Source organism: Strongylocentrotus purpuratus, unplaced genomic scaffold, assembly GCF_000002235.5.
Source record: "Strongylocentrotus purpuratus isolate Spur 01 unplaced genomic scaffold, Spur_5.0 spur5_scaffold_5, whole genome shotgun sequence".
NCBI lineage: Eukaryota > Metazoa > Echinodermata > Echinoidea > Camarodonta > Strongylocentrotidae > Strongylocentrotus > Strongylocentrotus purpuratus.
Window position 1 is genome coordinate 42954905 of NW_022145611.1, and position 19631 is coordinate 42974535.

General features: G+C 37.0%; 3 protein-coding genes across 12 annotated transcripts in view; 1 reads left to right on the forward strand and 2 right to left on the reverse strand.

Moving 5' to 3' along the window:
• LOC592325 (MAP/microtubule affinity-regulating kinase 3) overlaps positions 1 to 2740 on the reverse strand; it is an 81143-nt gene extending 78403 nt beyond the window's left edge. For all 9 annotated transcript variants that reach the window (XM_030999609.1, XM_791855.5, XM_011668423.2 and 6 more), the window contains exon 1: positions 2544 to 2740. The gene's annotated coding sequence lies outside the window, so the exon portion shown is untranslated. The remainder of the gene's footprint in view (positions 1 to 2543) is intronic.
• Positions 2741 to 4345: 1605 nt separating this feature from the next.
• LOC763443 (DNA repair protein XRCC3) lies at positions 4346 to 14358 on the reverse strand. Its single transcript, XM_003728470.3, has 6 exons — positions 14199 to 14358; positions 10157 to 10294; positions 9462 to 9677; positions 8077 to 8222; positions 7376 to 7588; positions 4346 to 6869 (listed from the first exon to the last, which is right to left on the reverse strand). Exons 1-6 carry the CDS (start codon positions 14245 to 14247, stop codon positions 6564 to 6566), a joined length of 1068 nt encoding a protein of 355 aa, XP_003728518.1. The 5' UTR covers positions 14248 to 14358; the 3' UTR covers positions 4346 to 6563.
• Positions 14359 to 14585: 227 nt separating this feature from the next.
• The window catches only part of LOC585668 (rab3 GTPase-activating protein non-catalytic subunit), a 34333-nt gene continuing 29287 nt past the window's right edge, over positions 14586 to 19631 (forward strand). Inside the window, exons 1-2 of one of the 2 annotated variants that reach the window (XM_030998398.1) lie at positions 14586 to 14779; positions 19084 to 19181. In XM_030998398.1, the coding sequence (XP_030854258.1) occupies positions 14677 to 14779; positions 19084 to 19181 (201 nt within the window). In that variant the 5' untranslated portion in view covers positions 14586 to 14676. The remainder of the gene's footprint in view (positions 14780 to 19083; positions 19182 to 19631) is intronic. The other variant, XM_030998399.1, reaches the window with a different exon arrangement.

Genomic DNA, 19631 nt, shown 5'->3' on the forward strand with positions numbered 1-19631 from the left:
TGACCAGGTACACGCAGCAGCCCTATATTATTACATGCATAAACAGGAAGCTACGCAATTAGCAGGAGGAAAGAAAGACACGATGAACCTTCACCAGCACTCTTTCTGTCCCGATTCCAATACCTATGAATAGCATGTGAATCCATGATAAGATAGCACATGATCTTCTAACCTATCAGTGCAATTGTCCTCCTCTGCTTTAGAAAGAGGTAAATATGTAACTTCCTCATTAGGGTTCGCATCTTAATTTGTATTGCATTTGGTAACCAAGTCAATAAAAGTGATTTTTTGTTGTTCTCCAAACTTGACTGATGTCTCTAACCACTGAGCTATGTAAGCATGTTTACAACATTGAGCTCTCTCTTATAGCTCCATGGTTAGACTAGGTGTGAAATGGATCTATCAAGTATCATAAAATAAACACAACCTTGAAATTTGTGTTTAAATGCTGCAGTCGATACAAATAACAAAATTAACATAAATATTGCTATCGACCTCCAGTATCTATTCAAGCTCTCCTGGCTCCGCCTCACTATTCTAATGTCGCAAAATGAATTGGCTAAATTCCTTCAAATGCCCAAACTCATTTAGACAAAAATATCTACTATACAAATTTGACACTTTTTAGAAATGACGGATCGATTGATTATAGTCCCATTCGTAAGGAATTGATCCATGCCCTTGTTTTTTCGCTAGCCCCAAGGAATCATTAGTTATTATAGTTTGAAAATACCGTCCCCCCCCCCCCCATTTTTCGGATCAGCTAAGTAGGGACGCGTGAGCGCCACCGCGACCACCCAGCCCAAACCCATTGCGACGGCGTGTAAAATCTGTACATGCATATGCAATTAGGACTGCGTGTGACAGCGTGTGTGTGTGTTTGTGTAATGCAAATTGCGTAATGCAGCTGCTTTGCTAAATTTAGCAAAACAAAATAACTCTGCGTGTACGTCATTATCGTCGATTCTGACAAAAATTGGATGAATACTGCCTAGACTTTGAGGAGCTGTATCTTTTGATAGAAACAGCGGTGAGTCCTGAAATTTGAAAAGTATTATTCTAATTACTGGTAAATTTTTTCTTCAATTTTCCAACCATGATGGTGAAAAATGATCCCAAAAGGAAAATTGAAAAATCATTCAGACACCCTACATGTAGTAAGTAAAGAGTCCAAACACCCATCAGTGGGGAGGCTAGTCTGGGATTGAGGATCGTCCGCATAAACGAGGATGTTTTTTTCTTTGGCACTCTGCGGGTGTAGGGTTCCTGAACCGTGCGCTGACAATGCAAAAACAGATTCTGTGTAATAAAATACCTCCAGTTCACCGTCTACTTTTATGGGCTGTCCGTCTTCCCAACGATTTTTAGTTCATAACGTGAAAGTCTCTTTGCAAAGTAAGTGTGAAATGCATCAAAGAGCATCATCGCGGAATCCATTTTTTGCATCGCCAACAATCGCTGTACGATCGAAAATAAGAATCATCTGTGAAAATGCGGACGTTCCTTATTTTTTGGGAAGCGTCTGTATGCGTTTAAAGGTAAAGACCAGTATTGGAAACGCCCTAATTTCAAAAAATGAAATGGAAGCTCTCATTACCAATCATGTGAAAGAATATGTTTTGACTAATACATGATAAAAAATTTGCCGGGAAACCGCCTACTAATTCATATATTTGGTAAATTTGTTTCTCTCATGGTCTGTGAGAGATATTGGGTAGTCCCATATACATCTTTCTGTGTATAGTGCTTGAAACTTTACGAAGAATGGGCCAAACTTCTTATCATTTTGATGATTCCACAACCTTGCAGATGCTAGATGCTAGATGATCAACCTTTTCTGATCGATTCCACAACGTTTCTTTCACAATGCAATCGCATGACCGTAACTGGTCTTTAGTCTTTACCTTTAAGAAGACGTTTTAGAAGACGATCCTCGTTTATGCAGACGATCCTTCTTCTCGCACCAGCGCCCCACTGCCCATCCCACATCCTCATAAATCAACAACAGGCACTTATTTGCCAAGTGTAACATTTAATCCAGGTGGTCATGACTATGTGACAGTTGTGACACCATTCTGCATTCCCTGAAAAAAAGAAAATCAATGTCATGTCTAGGCCTACATCCCAAGAATCAAGATGTCAAACTCAAATTCAAAACAGTGCTAAAATTAAAATAACAACACGGTAGAACTAGAAGTTGTAGAAGGCTGGTAAATTTGAAGTCCACAAATATATAACTGGATGAAACTTGTATCTACAGATATTTAAAAAAAATCATAGTTCATAACCTGTGATTGTGAATGCGGTGTTCATTATATTACCGGTTCACCTCACTCAGCTCAGCTCAGCTCAGCTCAGCTCACCACACACACACACAGTACACAGTCAGTAGGGTACCGCACAGACTTTGGATCTACGCTACGCCTGTCAATGGATCAACGGGCCCTGTCGGGCTGCACTATACTAGAACTACGTGTAATGCGCCTATGCGACCCACATCTTCACCAACACCCATATTGAGAGCCAGAAATGAATTTACTTACGCAGTTCTCAACAACTGAATAAACTCTTCAAATTTCGCGAGAATAGCTATGAAGAAACGTAGCTTAGATCTACTTCAGTCTTCTGGATGTACATTTCCCAGATTAGTCCTAAATCGGTCCCAAAATGTCGAGTTCCCTCATGATCCACATCTGTTTGCGACAAGATGGCCGAAAGCAGATATAATTAGTTCGGATATGTTCGGAAGGCTTATAATTTCCGAAGCAAGAACCGAATAGTTTCGGAGACCATTTCGTCGCATGTTCGACTCACACGGTCGATGAGTAGCATAGAACAGTCATGTCGGCTCTAGATGGGGTTCATTCAGATTAGGAAATATGCTTCTTGATTAGATCTTACACAGAGTAGAACGGGGAAATAAAAGTGCGACTTTATCTCATTGTTGGATCAAAAAATGAGCATAGTTATTTGAGAATGGTCAGCCTTTCAATTCATTTATGTTTTAAAAAAATCATTGTGACCCTCAAACACATATATACGGTACATCATATTGAGCTTATATGCATTTAATTGGGAAGTTAAATGTGTAAAAAATTCAATACGATATAAGACAGACAAACACAAGGGGAATTATATTCAAATAACAAATCATAGGGAACCCCACAATTTGATAGCAAAGTTTCACTTAAAGTTTGCCATAATGTGAGAGGATGTCATTTAAAACACATTTCTGCAAGGATTTTCAAAACATTTGTGCACTGTTTGTTTGAAGTTGAATGAAGAAAGAATACATAAATTTGGTTTTCCGCGTGCCATAGAAAACCTAAATTATGTATTCTTTCATCAATATTTGTCTTCAAACAGTTTGTTTGTTGTTGTTGTTGTGTTTTGTTTTGTTTTTTGTTTTTTGTGGGGGGGGGGGGGATCTTTGCAGAAGTGTGTCTTAAATGACATCCTCTTTTACATTATACCATTTTGGTGAAATTTTGCCAATATTTTTTGGCAAATTTGAGGCACCCAACACTTTAGGAGCTTTGATAAGGAATGACTAGAATACAAGTTTTTAACTTTGACTTTCATAATCAATTCAAAATCTTAGTAGGTAAAAATTGGATTTATTAAAGGGACACTCACTAACTTTTGAATGTAAAATGGCACCTTGATAAAAAAAAAAACTGGCTTAATGTTCTCCTATATACTTCTCTTCTTCCATTCAATTGATCATTCTTCTGTGAGTTTGCATAATTAAATTTAGTTTTTTTTTCTTCTAACAAGTCAAGAACCAAATTTGGGGATAGTTGTTACTTGTTTTTTTAATGGATGTGGCATCATTTTGGTGACAGGGAAAATTAGCGGCACCAGTGTGTACAATTTGCACTGATTTTCATCAAATTAAGCTAATGAGCTATAAGTGGAATTATCATGATTACTCTTAAGTGAAAGTCAATTTATTTAATCAAAGGTTGAAAAGTGATTTGTAATAACTGTTTTGTAATAGTGACATTAATGTAAATATATATGAAATTCTAAAAAATCCCCTATCAAATCTACTCTACATTTTATATAAGTAATGGAAATGTTTGTATATCCATATACGGGAAAATTCAAGCTAGTTAGTCATTTGTTGTGCCATATGATAGTATGTATAATATAGATCTGAAAATAATTTGACACCAAATGTGTAATTTGAGTTCATATTTGGTCTGATCTAGTGCTTTATCAGACTTTTAACCAAAAAGAGACATCCACAATTATCCAATGTTGTCTGCAACATATGGGACAACGATTTGCTCAAACTGCTAAATTCCTAGATGAAAAAGCATAAAGAAAGTTTGAATGAAACTTTGTGGAATACTGATAATTTATTATCTGGACAACAGTAAATAAATTCAACTCACTAACACAAAACAAAATAGACTTTACAGAGTTGCATATCCTCTCAAAAAAACTTTCTCAGAGACACATCAAATTTCCTTTATCAGTCAAGACTTAGAAAACTTTGTAAGGTAATTATGACAAGATTGAAGAAAAAAACATTAATCCAATTTGTTATGACAGCTAACCCTTAAACACAAGTTGAGTGATCATGGCAAGGTTCATATCATTTTCTCTACATAAATACATATATATATATATATATATATTTTAGGGTGGGGTGAAAAAACAATGTCCAAGGAAAACGAAAGGGCTTAAAAAAATTCTAGTATTCATTTCTAGAGTTTTACACATTAAAATAAAACATACATAAAAGAATCTAAGAAACACAAATAAACAATCAGACAGACAAAATACTGGCAAATGCACAATTTGATCATAGATAAGACTTTAAAATGCTACATCATAATTTCAGAATGAAGATATTATTGTATTAATGAGCAAAATAAAATAAGAAAATATATGAAGAAGAACTAGGATTGATTGTTAATAAACTGGAAACTCTTTACAAAGACATTGATAAAATAGTCACAAGGCCCCTGGAAAATATTACTTCCATGGGTTTTGTAAAGTGACTTGGTACAAGGCCATACAGGCCACTAAAATATTGCCTCAATGCAGGACTACATTTGTAACACAAAATATACTTTATGGAGACACATAACAAAACATCTAAGCATTATGTACATGACTAATCAATAATTAAGGAAAGATTAAATCTTAATAATCTTAATTGTTTAAAAACACCAGAATGTTGCATTTATAATAATAGAACATACTTTTAAAATCGACAGATGTAACAGTTCAGGAATACCTACATCTTATTGGACTTGTACTATCATGGTTATCCAGGGACTGGGTTCTCTGTTCTGTAATCTTGTATTTCTTAAATGAATTACTTATGGATCATGTAGTGATGCAATTAATGGGGGTACAGACTTTCATCAAAAAATGGCTAAATATCTATCATCTTACATTGAAATGTGTTCTGAATCCTATTTTCACAAGGCAGTACTATCTAACCAGACATCCTCTAATTAGAGCAAATTCTTTGGCATACAAACAACATATAAATCATTATTTCTCATGTACCATAGTTCAGTCACGTTATTTCATCTTTCATTATTACATCTTTATTGTCACAAATACATTTCATAACAAATTTTTACAAAGTGGTACCAACCAATAGCCCACTGAAGAAATATGATGCTATTAGATCTTACCCTAAAATTGTAACCAGATTATGTAGATTTATCAAAAAGTGCAAAATTTGAAAAACAAAAGTTTCAGCAAAGTAGAAAGATCATTGCATTAACAGGGCATTCTGCATAAGAATTTTTTTGGGTATATTATTATTATCATTTTTCTTATACTGTACCATGTTTTGATTAGGTGAACTGGAAAGGTACACACACGAATATGGTGAGACATTCTTATTTAGGGAAGAGCTTTACAGAACCTTACAGAACATGTATGTTTTCTTGGATGCCTTGCTGCTGAACACATTTTTGAATAATATGCAAAATGCATGGCATCATTTAAAAAATGTTAAATAGTACCTTTAAGTAGTCTTTAACCCTATTCTGTGCTATCAAGCTGAAAATAAACTTCTAAACCATCTTTCATTGCTCAATTTGGCATAGATTATCTGTCATTGGAATAATCTCATAATTCCTACACCATCTTAAGTTTAAAAACAAAATAAATACCCATTCTTTTTATTACTACTATTAAGTATTCTGAATCATTTAATCACTATAACCCTTGAGTATCTCCTCCTTATACACGCTGGGGAGAGCAGATGGACCATCAGGGTTTTCCCCTACTATTTCATGAATATTACATTGGGTCTTAGTCCATATACCATCTCAAATTCTTTGGCATTGATTACCACTCGTAGCACTGAAGCGGATACGCTGAATTTGAAATGACAAACTCTCTATTCATCACGGATTCAATGTAGTCTTTTCACTCAATCTACATTTCATATCTAATCTTACCCCAACATATTTAAAAATCTAGTCATAATCTGTTGTACAGTTTTACTGGCTTTCAGGCACTTGATTTTATATCTCAACTACTGTCTGTTTCTCATATCTCTATAAGATGCTTTGCTCCTCAATAGATCACTGTAATCCTTTGACTCCATCAGCATCCACAATGTAGTAACACACCTCTTTGGGTAAATGAGGAGCAAATAGGATCTCAATCTGTCTGACAGGTATCTCTGCTTTCTGTTCACTTTCATGGCTACATTCTCCATTTACAGATCCTCTATCAGTTCTATTGTTTGTGGTATCCGATGGGGGCAGCCTGTAGGGTGTGCGACTTAGCATGAGTCGAACCTTGACAATATTAGACCAGGTGAGACCAAGGGCAGGCATCATTTCTGACTCCGTGGGATCCAGGGATGCTTCCATATTTGCTGTTACCTATCAACAAAAAGACAAAAGGAGATATTGTTACCATTACATATTTCAACAGAAAGTAAATGTTATTACATTAGCTCATATAATGGCATATCTTCTTTAAGTTTTCGATACAAAGATGGTATACAAGGATGTTATCAGGTGAAGCACCTACTGGTTCAAGAAAAGAAAAGAAAAGAAAAAGAGAAAATAAGTGATGACAAATTTGATCCCACATAGCATTATGAGTAATGTAAACTTAAACAAGATACAGCTTTTCCATTAAAATATATTTCTTTCAAAATGTTTACAATATGTGGACTTTCCTTTCAAAACCAACTTCTTCAACAAATATATATGAAATTATATTGCAAAATCTAAATGTATGTCTAGTAGAAATGAGAAACACCGGAGATGAACACTTTGTTTCCAACCACTATAATGATAATAACATATCATATTAATACTTATTGGTTGGAAACCATGATAAATTCAAGCTTATTACTCCTCTGTTTCGTAAAATAACTCACCTGGTTCACACACACTACAGCAACATTGAACTGGGAGCTGAGCCTATGTAGATGAGCGCCTACACGCTGCAGCTCCCTCGCTCGTCTAATTGTGTCCCGCAGCTCAAACTCACTCCTGAAAATAGCTGCCAGGGAGTCGACCACTGCTAGCTTCACCATACCTCTGGATAGCAGGAGGGGGAGACGTTTCTCCAGGCAATGCCACAGTTGATCCTAAGGAATAACATAAGGTCAAAGGTGAAAGCTGAGAGTGCAAATCATATAGAGCAGGATTCATCTTATGAGCTATGTCCACTTTCGCATTGCTGTACAGTTTTGGAGTATGGCAAATTAAAATTGTTTCATCATGAAACATATAGAATATAGGATATGTATTCTTAATAGAAATATCTCAAACAGGTGGCTAACAATATTTAGATTCAGCTACAGCTATGAATGCAAAGTGATTACTTTGGCATTAAGAGTTTTAAAAAAATGACTAAACAGGCAGCAAAGTCATCACAGACTAGCTTTAAAGAACATTAGTTTAAGAATCACGGTTCAGATGTTCATTTAAAGAAAAAAAATGTTTACTGCCTAAGTTACATGCATATCATTCTCTAAGATATCAGCACAGTTTGTTATGAACTAAGAATCCCATTCCTTTCAGACAAACAATGATATCTTAAAATGTACATCAAATACAATGGAGCCAGTTTTACCTTCTCTGCTGCATGTTCTACATAGATATGATCTCCTACAGCCAGCTGCTTAGCAAGAGCAGGCCCAATCCTCCTATTGAATGATGAGATCAGCTGCTGTAACCTCTTGCTAGGGAACACATCTTCAGTACAAATGTAGACCACACCTGTGAAGAAAAAGAAAAAAAATCAATAAGCCCTGTTAGCTAAGTTAATTTTCAATCCCTATTAGATTGAAGTTGTTTCAAACTGGATTTGTCAAACTCAACTGAAGACTTATTGTAGTGTTTGCTGGAGAAGACAAGACACTAATGGAACAGATAATGCTGAAATGCTGAATCCCTAGGAGCAACTTACTAAAATAATAATAATAATAAATGCAACCTATATAGCACCAAATCCACTCTGTGTATTGCTCAACGCAAATGTAGAAACAATTAAGAATTAAACAGAAGTGTTTTTATATGATTTTTAAAGGAATCAGAGATTATACACTTTTTGATGTCTTCTGGAAGACTATTCCATAAGTGAGAAAAGGATCTTTCCCCCAAGTTTTGCAACTTTAGGAATCACAAGGGAAATGGAAGTGGATGAGCATAAAGATCTTGCGGATGTGTAATTTTGGATTAAAGAAATATCATATTGGGGAGCAGAACCATGAATGCAGCGAAAAGTGAGCAACAAAATCTTTGAAATAATGCTATCTTTAACGGAGCCAGTGCAGCAACTGCAAAACATGGGTGATATGGGTAGGCTTGGTGGACAAAGTGACATGCAAGCCACAACGTTTTGAAGCTTCTGGAGCTTGGACAATAGATTCTGGAGTAATTGAACAGAAGGGCATTGCCAAAGTCAAGACGGGAGGAAATCAAGGCATGGACTATTTTTTCAGAGGCAGATTTGGACAACATTTTTTTAATAAAACCTATATTACGTAATTGGTAACTACTGATCTGCAAATAGTTGACTTTGATTAGACATTGTCATAATTATGCGAGTCAAACATGACATCGAGATTGCGACAAGTGTGTGTCAAATAAATTGTGTAGCCAGAAAAATAAATATTTCTGTGCATTTGAAGAAAAAAGTTAGCACTATGAAATGTCACATTCATGTGGAATTCAGTCTTTGCAGCTAAGTTTACAAAGATTCATATTTCAAAGAAACTATCTAGTCTTTCAAATAGACTTGAAAGCTTTAATAAGATACAAGTACGGTACAGTAGTTTCCAAGCTAACTTTGAATGGGTAGTGTTCCACTCTTGTGGCTGTATCAAACATTTTTTTTTAAGTGCAGGGGGGGGGGTGGGGGTTACCACTTTGATTTTGACCAACAATATCCATTAGTTTTAAACATTTCCTTAAAACAAAATTGAGTAACTGAGTTACTACTTCTAAACAGCTCACCATTAGCAAGTCCACCTTGCTGGACAGGCAGCTGTGCTGTAAGACAGAGCTGCAGACATAGCTGTGTTTTGCCTGCAGCACTCTGTCCTGCTATTTCTGTGATGCCCTTTACTAGGATTCCACCATGAAGGAATTCATCAAGGATTGGACATCCTGTGGTCAAGTGAGTAGGCTCTTTACGATCTTCTTGATGGCTTTGTTTGAAAAGAGTTAAGGCTGTAATAAAGGGAAAGGCAGAGAGAGAGAGAGAGAGAGAGAGAAAGAGAGAAAAAAATAATAACATACAGAGATGGCAAAAAAGGGTTAAAAAGGAAATGCAATGAGATAGATAATGATAGACAAATCAGATCCTCAAGAATCATTAAATTTTAATGTGAATACGGTTAGATTGATGTAATAAATATGTGCAATTAAGTTCAATATTAATTGAACATACACATTACTGATGTAACAATGTCTTGACTCAATAAGATTGATGTTTTGGAGAAACTTGAAAAGACATAGTTGGGGAATTTATGTACATAAATTTAGCTATAATGTATTTGAATTTTGAAATAGGCAAATTTAAATGATATGTACTAGTAATGATATATGGATAACCAAATTCATCCAAATTTTGAAAAAGGAATCTCACAGAATCTTGACAATACCCAGTTTGAGTGATATCATTTCATATAGAATTTGTATAGATCTACCTGTGATGTTTTTGATTTTGTAAACCTCCTCTGATACAGCCTTGAGGATGATGGAGACATCTCTTGAGGACAACTTAGTACATCTTCCCAGATCAGCAGGAGAAAGATGAAGTACAGATTCAAAGCTCCTAAGATTAGCTAAAAAGGAAGAAGACAAAAAGGATTTAAAAAATAAATAACCACAACTCATAATTGACAATATAACCATTTGCTGACCATTTGAAAGTGAGAGTGATTGATACCTTAACTACCACACTGCATATCTAGGCTATTTTTTTGCATCTGTTTGCAGACAACTGCAGGGAGATTTTGTGAACATACACACAAATAACAAACTTTCACATGGCCTTTAGCTTGAAAAAGTCCACATTCCTTTTCTTATACCGGTAATAGTAATACAGGCTGTTTTATAACCACTTGCCATCTTTGTTCCTTTTACAAAATTAGTAAGGATTATTGTTTGAAGATGTTAATAAAATTGACCACCAAAGATTAGTCCCTATGATGTGTTTCGACCTGTGAAAATTTAATGGGTTTTTACATATATGCCCGACATGGTAAGGTATGGATCGAGTTTGTTATGACTGAATTTTTGCATATATAGCTTAAGGGGCTTTCACACCGGGCCTTGCGTAGAGTTGCGTAGAGTTGCGTAGAGTACGCAACCCTACGCCTATCGTACGCAACCCTACGCAACTGTACGCGGAGGGACGCGAATGGGTACGCGAGATGAACGCAGAAAATTAAACATGTTTAATTTTTTTCGCGTACCTTCGGCGTAGACTTTACTACACAACTGTACGCCAAGCCTACGCAACTGTACGCCAAGCCTACGCAAATGTACGCCAAGCCTACGCAACAATACGCTACCCTACGCCAGTCCGACGAAGCATTAAAAACGTATGGTATAAAGATTTTTTTGGGGACCTGGATGTAAACTTGGCAGATATTGATCATTGATCATTCTTGCTTGTTATTCTGTTTGTACCACTACAAGGTATTTCAGACTGACATTTTTTGTTTTGTTATGGTTTATTAAATTTGTGATAATTGACATCTCAGGCTGTTGATATAATAAACAGAGATAAGATTCATAAGCTGATGCCTCATGCGAAAATTGTATTATGTTTTGTGGAAATCTGTATGTATTTGTGTCGGTTTGTTTGCTTGTGTGTACGTTTGTGGTCCTGTTTGTATGTTTGTAATATAATTTTGTTTAATTGAAATGAGCAAAGAAATATTTTTTTCTCACTCTGTTAATGAGACTGAGTGAGTGTGTATGTCAGAAGTATTTCTTTAAATTTAATAAATGACTAACATCTATATCATTACATTGTCACACACAAATACGCTACGGACCAAGGACAACAGATATCGTCTTCAAACTTTCAGGAAACTGTTATGGAATGATATATTACAAATGAGTGAAAAAAAGAGATATGGTCAACAAATATCGAAACTTCAGTCCACATTTATTCACAAATCAAAATAAGCGCTCTCTTTTGTTGGCGTTTTGAGTTATCAAATCACATCACGTGACCTTGCAATGTTTATCAAAAGAAAGTTCATATATTACCCTTTGCAATGATACATAGTACAATAATGTAGTACATCAACAAAAATGTCTGCATTTTTTGGAAAATAAAATCTTGAACAAATTAACATTACTGCAAAATAACCTCAGCAGTTGCTAATACCTACTAAAAAAACTGAAAATTTAACGGTCAAAAACGTGTACCAAATGCCACTTTTTACTAGTAAAACTTATGGCAGGTTTATAAATGTTATTTTCTGCACTCACTATTTTACGCAAATTGGCGTTTCAGCCCTATTTCACGCATGCAAAAGAGACCCACTGCCCCTTGGATGTCACAGTTTGTCAGAATGTTATGATTATACTAAGATCAAGTTATCTTCACATGTAATAACATGTACAATTCTTTGTACACTGCACAGTTCATTTATACAATAAATTGAACTGTCTTTTTAACATATTTTTTTATTATATATGTTTATAAAGCGCCAATGGCTATACTCGCGGCTCCTACGAGCGTCTATTGCATTTTTACATGGCATTTTCTCCCACAGTAATCAACCGTATGCAACCGTAAGCAACCCTACGCCAGGCCTACGCAACCGTAAGCAACCCTACGCCAGGCCTACGCAACCGTACGTAACCTTACGCCAATTGCCTACGCCGAAGGTACGCGGTGCCTACGCACAGGGTACGTAACTATACGCCGATCGTACGCAAGCCTACGCATAACCTACGCAGGGACTACGCCGAAGCATCAATTTATTCATGAGTAGGCAGCTTAACTTCGGTGTAGTCGGTACGCAACACTACGCAACTCTACGCAGATCCGGTGTGAAAGGGGCTTTACACAGAGAACTCGTAGCAACAAAGAAATGTACACAATGATCACAACATACCAATTTGCCAGAAGAAATTAGATTTCTGGTTATATTTTTCACAGGATATTTTGAAAGTTGAAACATTGGTGAATTGAATTTATTGTATTTCATTGATTTTTTGTAATTTGTTTATTTGTTTCATTTAGACAGAATAACTCACTCAGTATTAATACTGTTTTTCTGAGAGGCCCTGTACATAAAAAAATGATTACAAATACATGAAATAATTAACAAACAGTGTTAAAAGACGTGTGCATGATTTTATATATCAGGTGTTATCACTTGTCAGTACAATGTTAAGTGAATTTGGGTAAGTTTTGTACAGTGGTGTTTGAAAGTTAAATAGAGAAACTTTCCTCTGTCTCACTCAGTCATAGCATCACTATTTTGTGTATAAACCAGAGGGTCTAACTAAAAGTTAGGTGTTGCATCTCATAGCAGCAATAGTATAGTATTAATGACTGCTTTGAGAGAAATAGTTGTTTTTATACGCTCCGAGGGGAATAGCCCAATTGTAACCTTCCCTAGAGCGTATAAAAACAACTATTTCTCGAATATTAAAGCAGTCATTAATACTTTTATATGCCCCCCCCCCAAAAAACAAAAAACAAAAACAAAACAAAAAAAACCTTGCATATCAAAGGTGATGTAACTTAAGTCGGCACATTAAACCTCTCGGCCAGCGCGCTCTGTCACCATGCACAGTAGTTTTCTTTAATATATACATTAAAATGAATTGAAAACGGCTTCGCGTGGTCGATGCTTCGCCGCTGCTCCATTAAACGGGCCCTTCTTTTACTTTTGCAATGCAGATTGGCACGAACTTAGATCAAGATCTATCGGCAGATGTTGTTTTTTGTTTTTGGAAGTTCATTTTCGTCTTCATGTCAACAATAAAGATAAAAGATAAAATTGTCGGTAAGATCGATCAAGATTCAATTGTATTGAAATTACCGACCAATTCTTCGCACACGTACGGTATCCTCGATCGCTCAGACCATTTTTTAACATGTAAACCTATGGGGTAACCATGGAGACTGACCTATTTTCCCAATAACCATGGTTATCGGGATTTTGAACTGTTTTTTAACCATGGTTACCGGGAATTTTCGGGAACAGTTAAAGTTTATGAATGCAATTTCGACCAATCAGATTGCTGGATTACTTAAGTGAGGTATATAATATACTTTGTGTGTAATGAATAATGTTCAGACACCCTCTATTGTCCTCAATTCGATTCTAAAAATTATCAAACACCACCATCGATTATTTTCTGTAGACCTAGAGTCTACAATAGGTCTACTTACTACTTAGATCTAGTCAACATTAGTCGATACTCACCAGAATTCACTAAAAATCTGCGCTTTCGTGACAATTGACGACACCTAATTAATTAACATCGTATTTGAGGTAGGGTCAATTAACGCTAGGCGATATCAATATCATATTTCATACTTTCACCTCGCCCTTTAGGTTTTAGTCACACTCACACACGCACATCACATTTCACTTTCATGTTTTTTTTGTTCCTGCTATTGCTAACACTAACACGAACACATCAATAATATAATGTGGGACTGAATATAATTTCTGGTATAAAATTCAATTTTAAATTTGAGATTATTACCCTTTTTCAAGGATGCGAGTATCCGTGGATTCACAGACAGGTTTTCCATTAAATCTTTCAACGTTCATAAAATTCCAGTCATTTCATTGTTTGTAATTTTATATTTAATCTTCACTGCGACGCCGACGATGGTTGTTATTCACTTATTTGTCCTGCAATGTTAAATTTCCCCCGCATCTTGAATTGCGCGCACGTACGTTACGTTTGTCATTGCTGTGCTATAGTTCCATGCAGATATGCATTCATCTCATGAGATTTCATAGCGCAGATTTGCAAATTATATTGTAAACAAACTATTACTAGTTGGGGGATCGGGAGCGAAGATCGCGAGCGCGGAGTAGTAAAGTGCAGTGCAGTACTAGTGCAGTACACAGTGCTGTATGTACTATGTACACAGTCAATACTCCAATAGATCTAGTTGGCAGAAAACCAAAATTCAGCAAGCATATGATCCCAAATTGATTGATATTTTCTCAGTATGTCGTGTGTTTTAACAAATGTTGGATGCTTCTATGATATTGCTGCTGTTCAAAGATATCTGTTCCCTAACTGGAAGAAAGATGAAGGAGGAAAGGATACAGGTAAGTTTAGTTTTATTTTAAAATGATTTTTTCAATGACATCGTCGATGGTCAGCTCAGCTCAGGTTTAATTTTGTGACGTGGTATGCATTTTAAACTCAAGTCAATGAAGGGGATAGGAGAAGAGGGGGGGGGGGGGGGGGGGGGGTTGTAACTAAGAGTTAGACTTCATAAACACATATGAGTCCAGGCCCAGGGCATTGTTTTGGAACTTCATGTTTGCCAACATTTACAGAATCTCAAGGTAAATAATAGATCTAAAAAGTTAGAGACTAGATTTAGGGTGTCTGATCGCGCACCCAATGTTGTGTGCTAAAACCCTTCCCATAGATAGAGATTGTACGCTTCCCTATGTGGTCTACGTGCATTGCGCGACCATCCAAAATTGGTCAATGATTTTATGGAAAAATTTGAAATTCAAACCTTTATAACAAATGATCCTGAAGGTGAAACTCAATAAATGAGGTGTCATATGAAAGAGCAGGTTTTTCTCCATATTCCCCATAGGGGGCCACCCCCAGAATTCTAAAAATATCTTGGTCAAAACAGCAATTGAAATGTTGTTTGCATCCTAGCTCCAAAATTTGCCACTTTCCTGAGCTGCGCCCCCGCGGCTTAAGCAGGGCTAGACGTAAGGATAATATCCAGATGCTTTTTTTTTCGCTAGCCCCAAGGGATCATTTGTTATAACAGTTTGAAAATACCCTTCCCACATTTTTGGAATCAGCTAATTAGGGAGGCGTGAGCTCCGCTCAGTCCAAACCATGGTTACATCGTAACATGTGCGCTTATAGTGAATGAAAGTATGGGTGGCCGATTCTCGCCATAGAACCCGGAAGTGAATACACGTTGTAGTCAATGGCAATATCGCGGAGATTGTCTCCGCGATATTGCCATTGACTACAACGTGTATTCACTTCCGGGTTCTATAGCGGGAACGGCCACCCATACTAGTCAATGGCACATATCGCGGAGACAGCGTGGCTCAAGCTTGCAAGTCGCGCATTGGCTGAGCAACTTGCGTACGATATGCATACGCTTGCATATCGCGCGATACAGCTGTTTGGCTAAATTTAGCAAAACAACATAACTCTGCGTGTACGTCTTTTTCGTCGATTCTGAGCAAAATGCTATGAATATTTCAGCATTTTGAAGGGGCTGTATCTTTTGATAGAAACATCGGCGAGACTTGAAATTTGAAATGTATTATTCTGATTACATTTTTAATTCAAATATCAAACAAAAATGGTGAAAAACGATCCCAAATTGAAAATTGAAAAATCGTTCAGACACCCTACTAGATTCTAGAGTAGGGTAGCGTGCCCAGTATTCGGTCTATTCCCAGTATTCGGTCAGACAGCTGTTTCAACAGCTGTAACAATTTAAAAAATAATTTATGAGCCGCGAAACTTGCACAATTCAGGCAGCTGAACAACTTTTCTTAACTCTCAAAATTAAATCAGATTTAGGGCCCCGGAAAGATCTCCAACTTAGCTCCAAATTGGTCAGTGTCACACAACTTTCCGCACTTCCGTGTTCTCTTAGCACATGCGCTAACATGCATAGCCATATGTAGACCGAAAGCTTTAGTCTCTATACCATCGGTTGTTCCACTGAGACTACGTCTGGCTCCACTAGACCTCCGGTTACAGAGACAGAACGATCGCCTATGCCAGCCTATGTTGAAGATATCACGGCTAGACTTTAGCCGTGAGGCCCCTCCCACAAACATGAACAAACTTGCCACGGCCGTATTGTTATGCCCCCAAAATCCCCCAAAATGTCATTTTACCTCGTGCATATCCAATTTTACATTAGGCCTAGGCTATAATACATCGGTTCCACTTACTTACTTGATTGAAATAATCCGTTTAATGGTCCCTTTTAAGGAAATTATGGGTCAAAATCGACATCCATGTTGAAAATCTTGCAAGCCGTGTTAAACTCTCGCTGCCGTCAATCTCATCCCTTCTAGTCTACGCCGAAGGCAAAAATGATTATGAAGGAAAAACTGTGATAACGCCATTACGAACGTGTAGATGGCGCACAGTTTTTCCTTCATAATCATTTTGCCTTCGGCGTAGACTAGAAGGGATGAGATTGACGGCAGCGAGAGTTTAACACGGCTTGCAAGATTTTCAACATGGATGTCGATTTTGACCCATAATTTCCTTAAAAGGGACCATTAAACGGATTATTTCAATCAAGTAAGTAAGTGGAACCGATGTATTATAGCCTAGGCCTAATGTAAAATTGGATATGCACGAGGTAAAATGACATTTTGGGGGATTTTGGGGGCATAACAATACGGCCGTGGCAAGTTTGTTCATGTTTGTGGGAGGGGCCTAACGGCTAAAATCTAGCCGTGATATCTTCAACATAGGCTGGCATAGGCGATCGTTCTGTCTCTGTAACCGGAGGTCTAGTGGAGCCAGACGTAGTCTCAGTGGAACAACCGACGGTATAGAGACTGAAGCTTTCGGTCTAAGCCATATGTAGAAGTCTATTGCGAAACAACTACGTGTGCTGTCACAATGAATTTAGTATGTGTGTGAAGAGAATCACTTCCGTGTTCACTCCATTGCAGCGAATTTGCAAATGACGCACTTGCCGATGTGCAAGAGGTATTTATACGATACCCTTGCCATGCGGTATCGCTCAGCCAGTATTCGGTCAACGCATTGACATTCAGTGCTTTATCGCGCAATTGTGTGAAAATAGTGCGCAAATACGCTACGCTCCTTTGCAACGGAGATACCATGCACAAATCGCGTGACCGAATTCTAATCGGCGCGACCGAATTCTGGGCAGAAAAATGCTCCGTCTTCTTTCGGAAGTATTTTGCTTATCATTATTCTATATTTTAAGTGACTATAAAATCCTGTTAGAGGAATAAATTTCTTTTCTTTTGTTGGGTAGATTGCCAAATAAAAGAGGTAAGAATTCAAAATATTAGTGATTTCCCCTTAAGTGACCGAATACTGGGCACTCTACCCTAGAGGAAAAACTTGAGAATACCCCACCATGCGGATTTCGGATTTTTGGTCGACCAAACAGTTACCGGTACAGTAGGGGCGCTGGTCTGAGAATAAGGAAAATCTGCATAAATGAGGATCGTCTTCGTAAACGCAGATAGATCTAGACGAGTCTTAAAAAGTAAGGATTTTCACAGACAATTCTTAGACCTATTTCCAATCCGCGCGTTGGCGATGTGAAAAACGGATTCCGCGATGATGCTCAGGACTGGATGCATTTCATGTTGATTTTGCACAGAGACTTTCATTTTATGAATGATAAATCCTCGTGAAGATGGACAACCCATAAATGTAGATGGTGAACTGGGGGTATTTTATTAGGTGAAATCTGTTTTTCGCATTGCCAGCGCGCGGATCGGAAACCCTACACCCGCAGAGCGCCAAAGAAAACGAAACGTCAGCGAAAATGCAGACGTTCCTTATTTTTTAGGACGCTATTGGTCCGCGTTTTCAAGGATATCCTCGTTTACAGGGGAAAAACACACTTATAAAATTTCGGGGGCTACTTTTCAAGCTGTTTTGCATTGAACTCTATGCAATTTTTTTGTGGCTCTTTTATGACTTTCGGGGGCTCTTTTTGGCATTTCGAGGAATAATTTGCCCTGAACCCCCGTGTATTTTTTTTACTGCTCGTTTATGCGAACGATCTTCATTATCGGACCAGCGCCCCAACTGCCAACCTAACGCGCCAACCTATAGGGTCTTAGGGAGACATGAATGAATCTTGCCAACGCGCCAAAGTGCTGACCACCTGTATACAATAGACCAACATGGGAGTTGCTATGTCAGACGTGCTGTAGCAGCAGCAGGAAAAGAATGGTAATGTGGAAGTATCGTATGAAAGAATGCAATTCTTTTGTAAGTATGTGCTGAGCTTGGGGAAGTTACATACCACTGTCTCATGTTAGCTCACTAATAATGATTGACAGATGGTGTCACAATTCAGTTGAATGAGATCTGGAGCATTTTTTTTAGGGTGGAGCTTAGCAGGTCTGAGAAAATGTTGAATAATAAGATATGAGTTGTAAAACTTGTATGCAGCCCTGCACATCAACAGGAATCAACTTATATTTGGATGTCACTTGACCTTTAATTTAATTATCTTGATGAGGATCAACATCACTTTCAACAAAGCACTTAAAGAGGAAGTGTGCATGGGTAGTTTTGTAGAAGCTTTAGTTCAAGTAGTATTCTGTGTAAAAAAAAATAAAGAGTGTAATTTGAACCTTTTAGTATGTAAAAATCCCCTTGAAACATTTTGTTACTCCAGATGGTTGGGAGGATGCAGATTGGTCATGGTCAGGAGAGGAGAGTAACAGTGTGAGTCTTAATGTGAAAACATCACTAAATGCTGTTGCTTTTCAAAAAGTGAGTGTCATTTTAGTTTCTCCCTCTTTATTTTTCATTTAGCCTTTTAGATTTGCATGTTTTGCTGTCATTTTAATTGATATATAGTGGCATATTTCTCAGTTTCATGTTTTTTCACCCATTATAATATATGTGTGTTTAACTAAAATTTCATGTTTTATATCGTCAAATTTGTTCTGGAATAAATGTATAGACAGAAAGCAGAACAATATAGTGCAATGAATGTTGTTTACCTTTTTTATTTTGCAAATTATACCTGTGTTAACCCCCCCCCCCCCTCAATGGTAGAATGTTATAGTAGTAACATGTGCATCAAAATTTAATGAATGTTCCTTGCACAAGAACGATAAACACATGATGTGTTTTGCACTTGTGCTTCTGGTTGATATTTGTACATGTATTTGTATTTTTTTTCCTCATGTCTTTAAAATTGTAAATTAATGTTTCAGA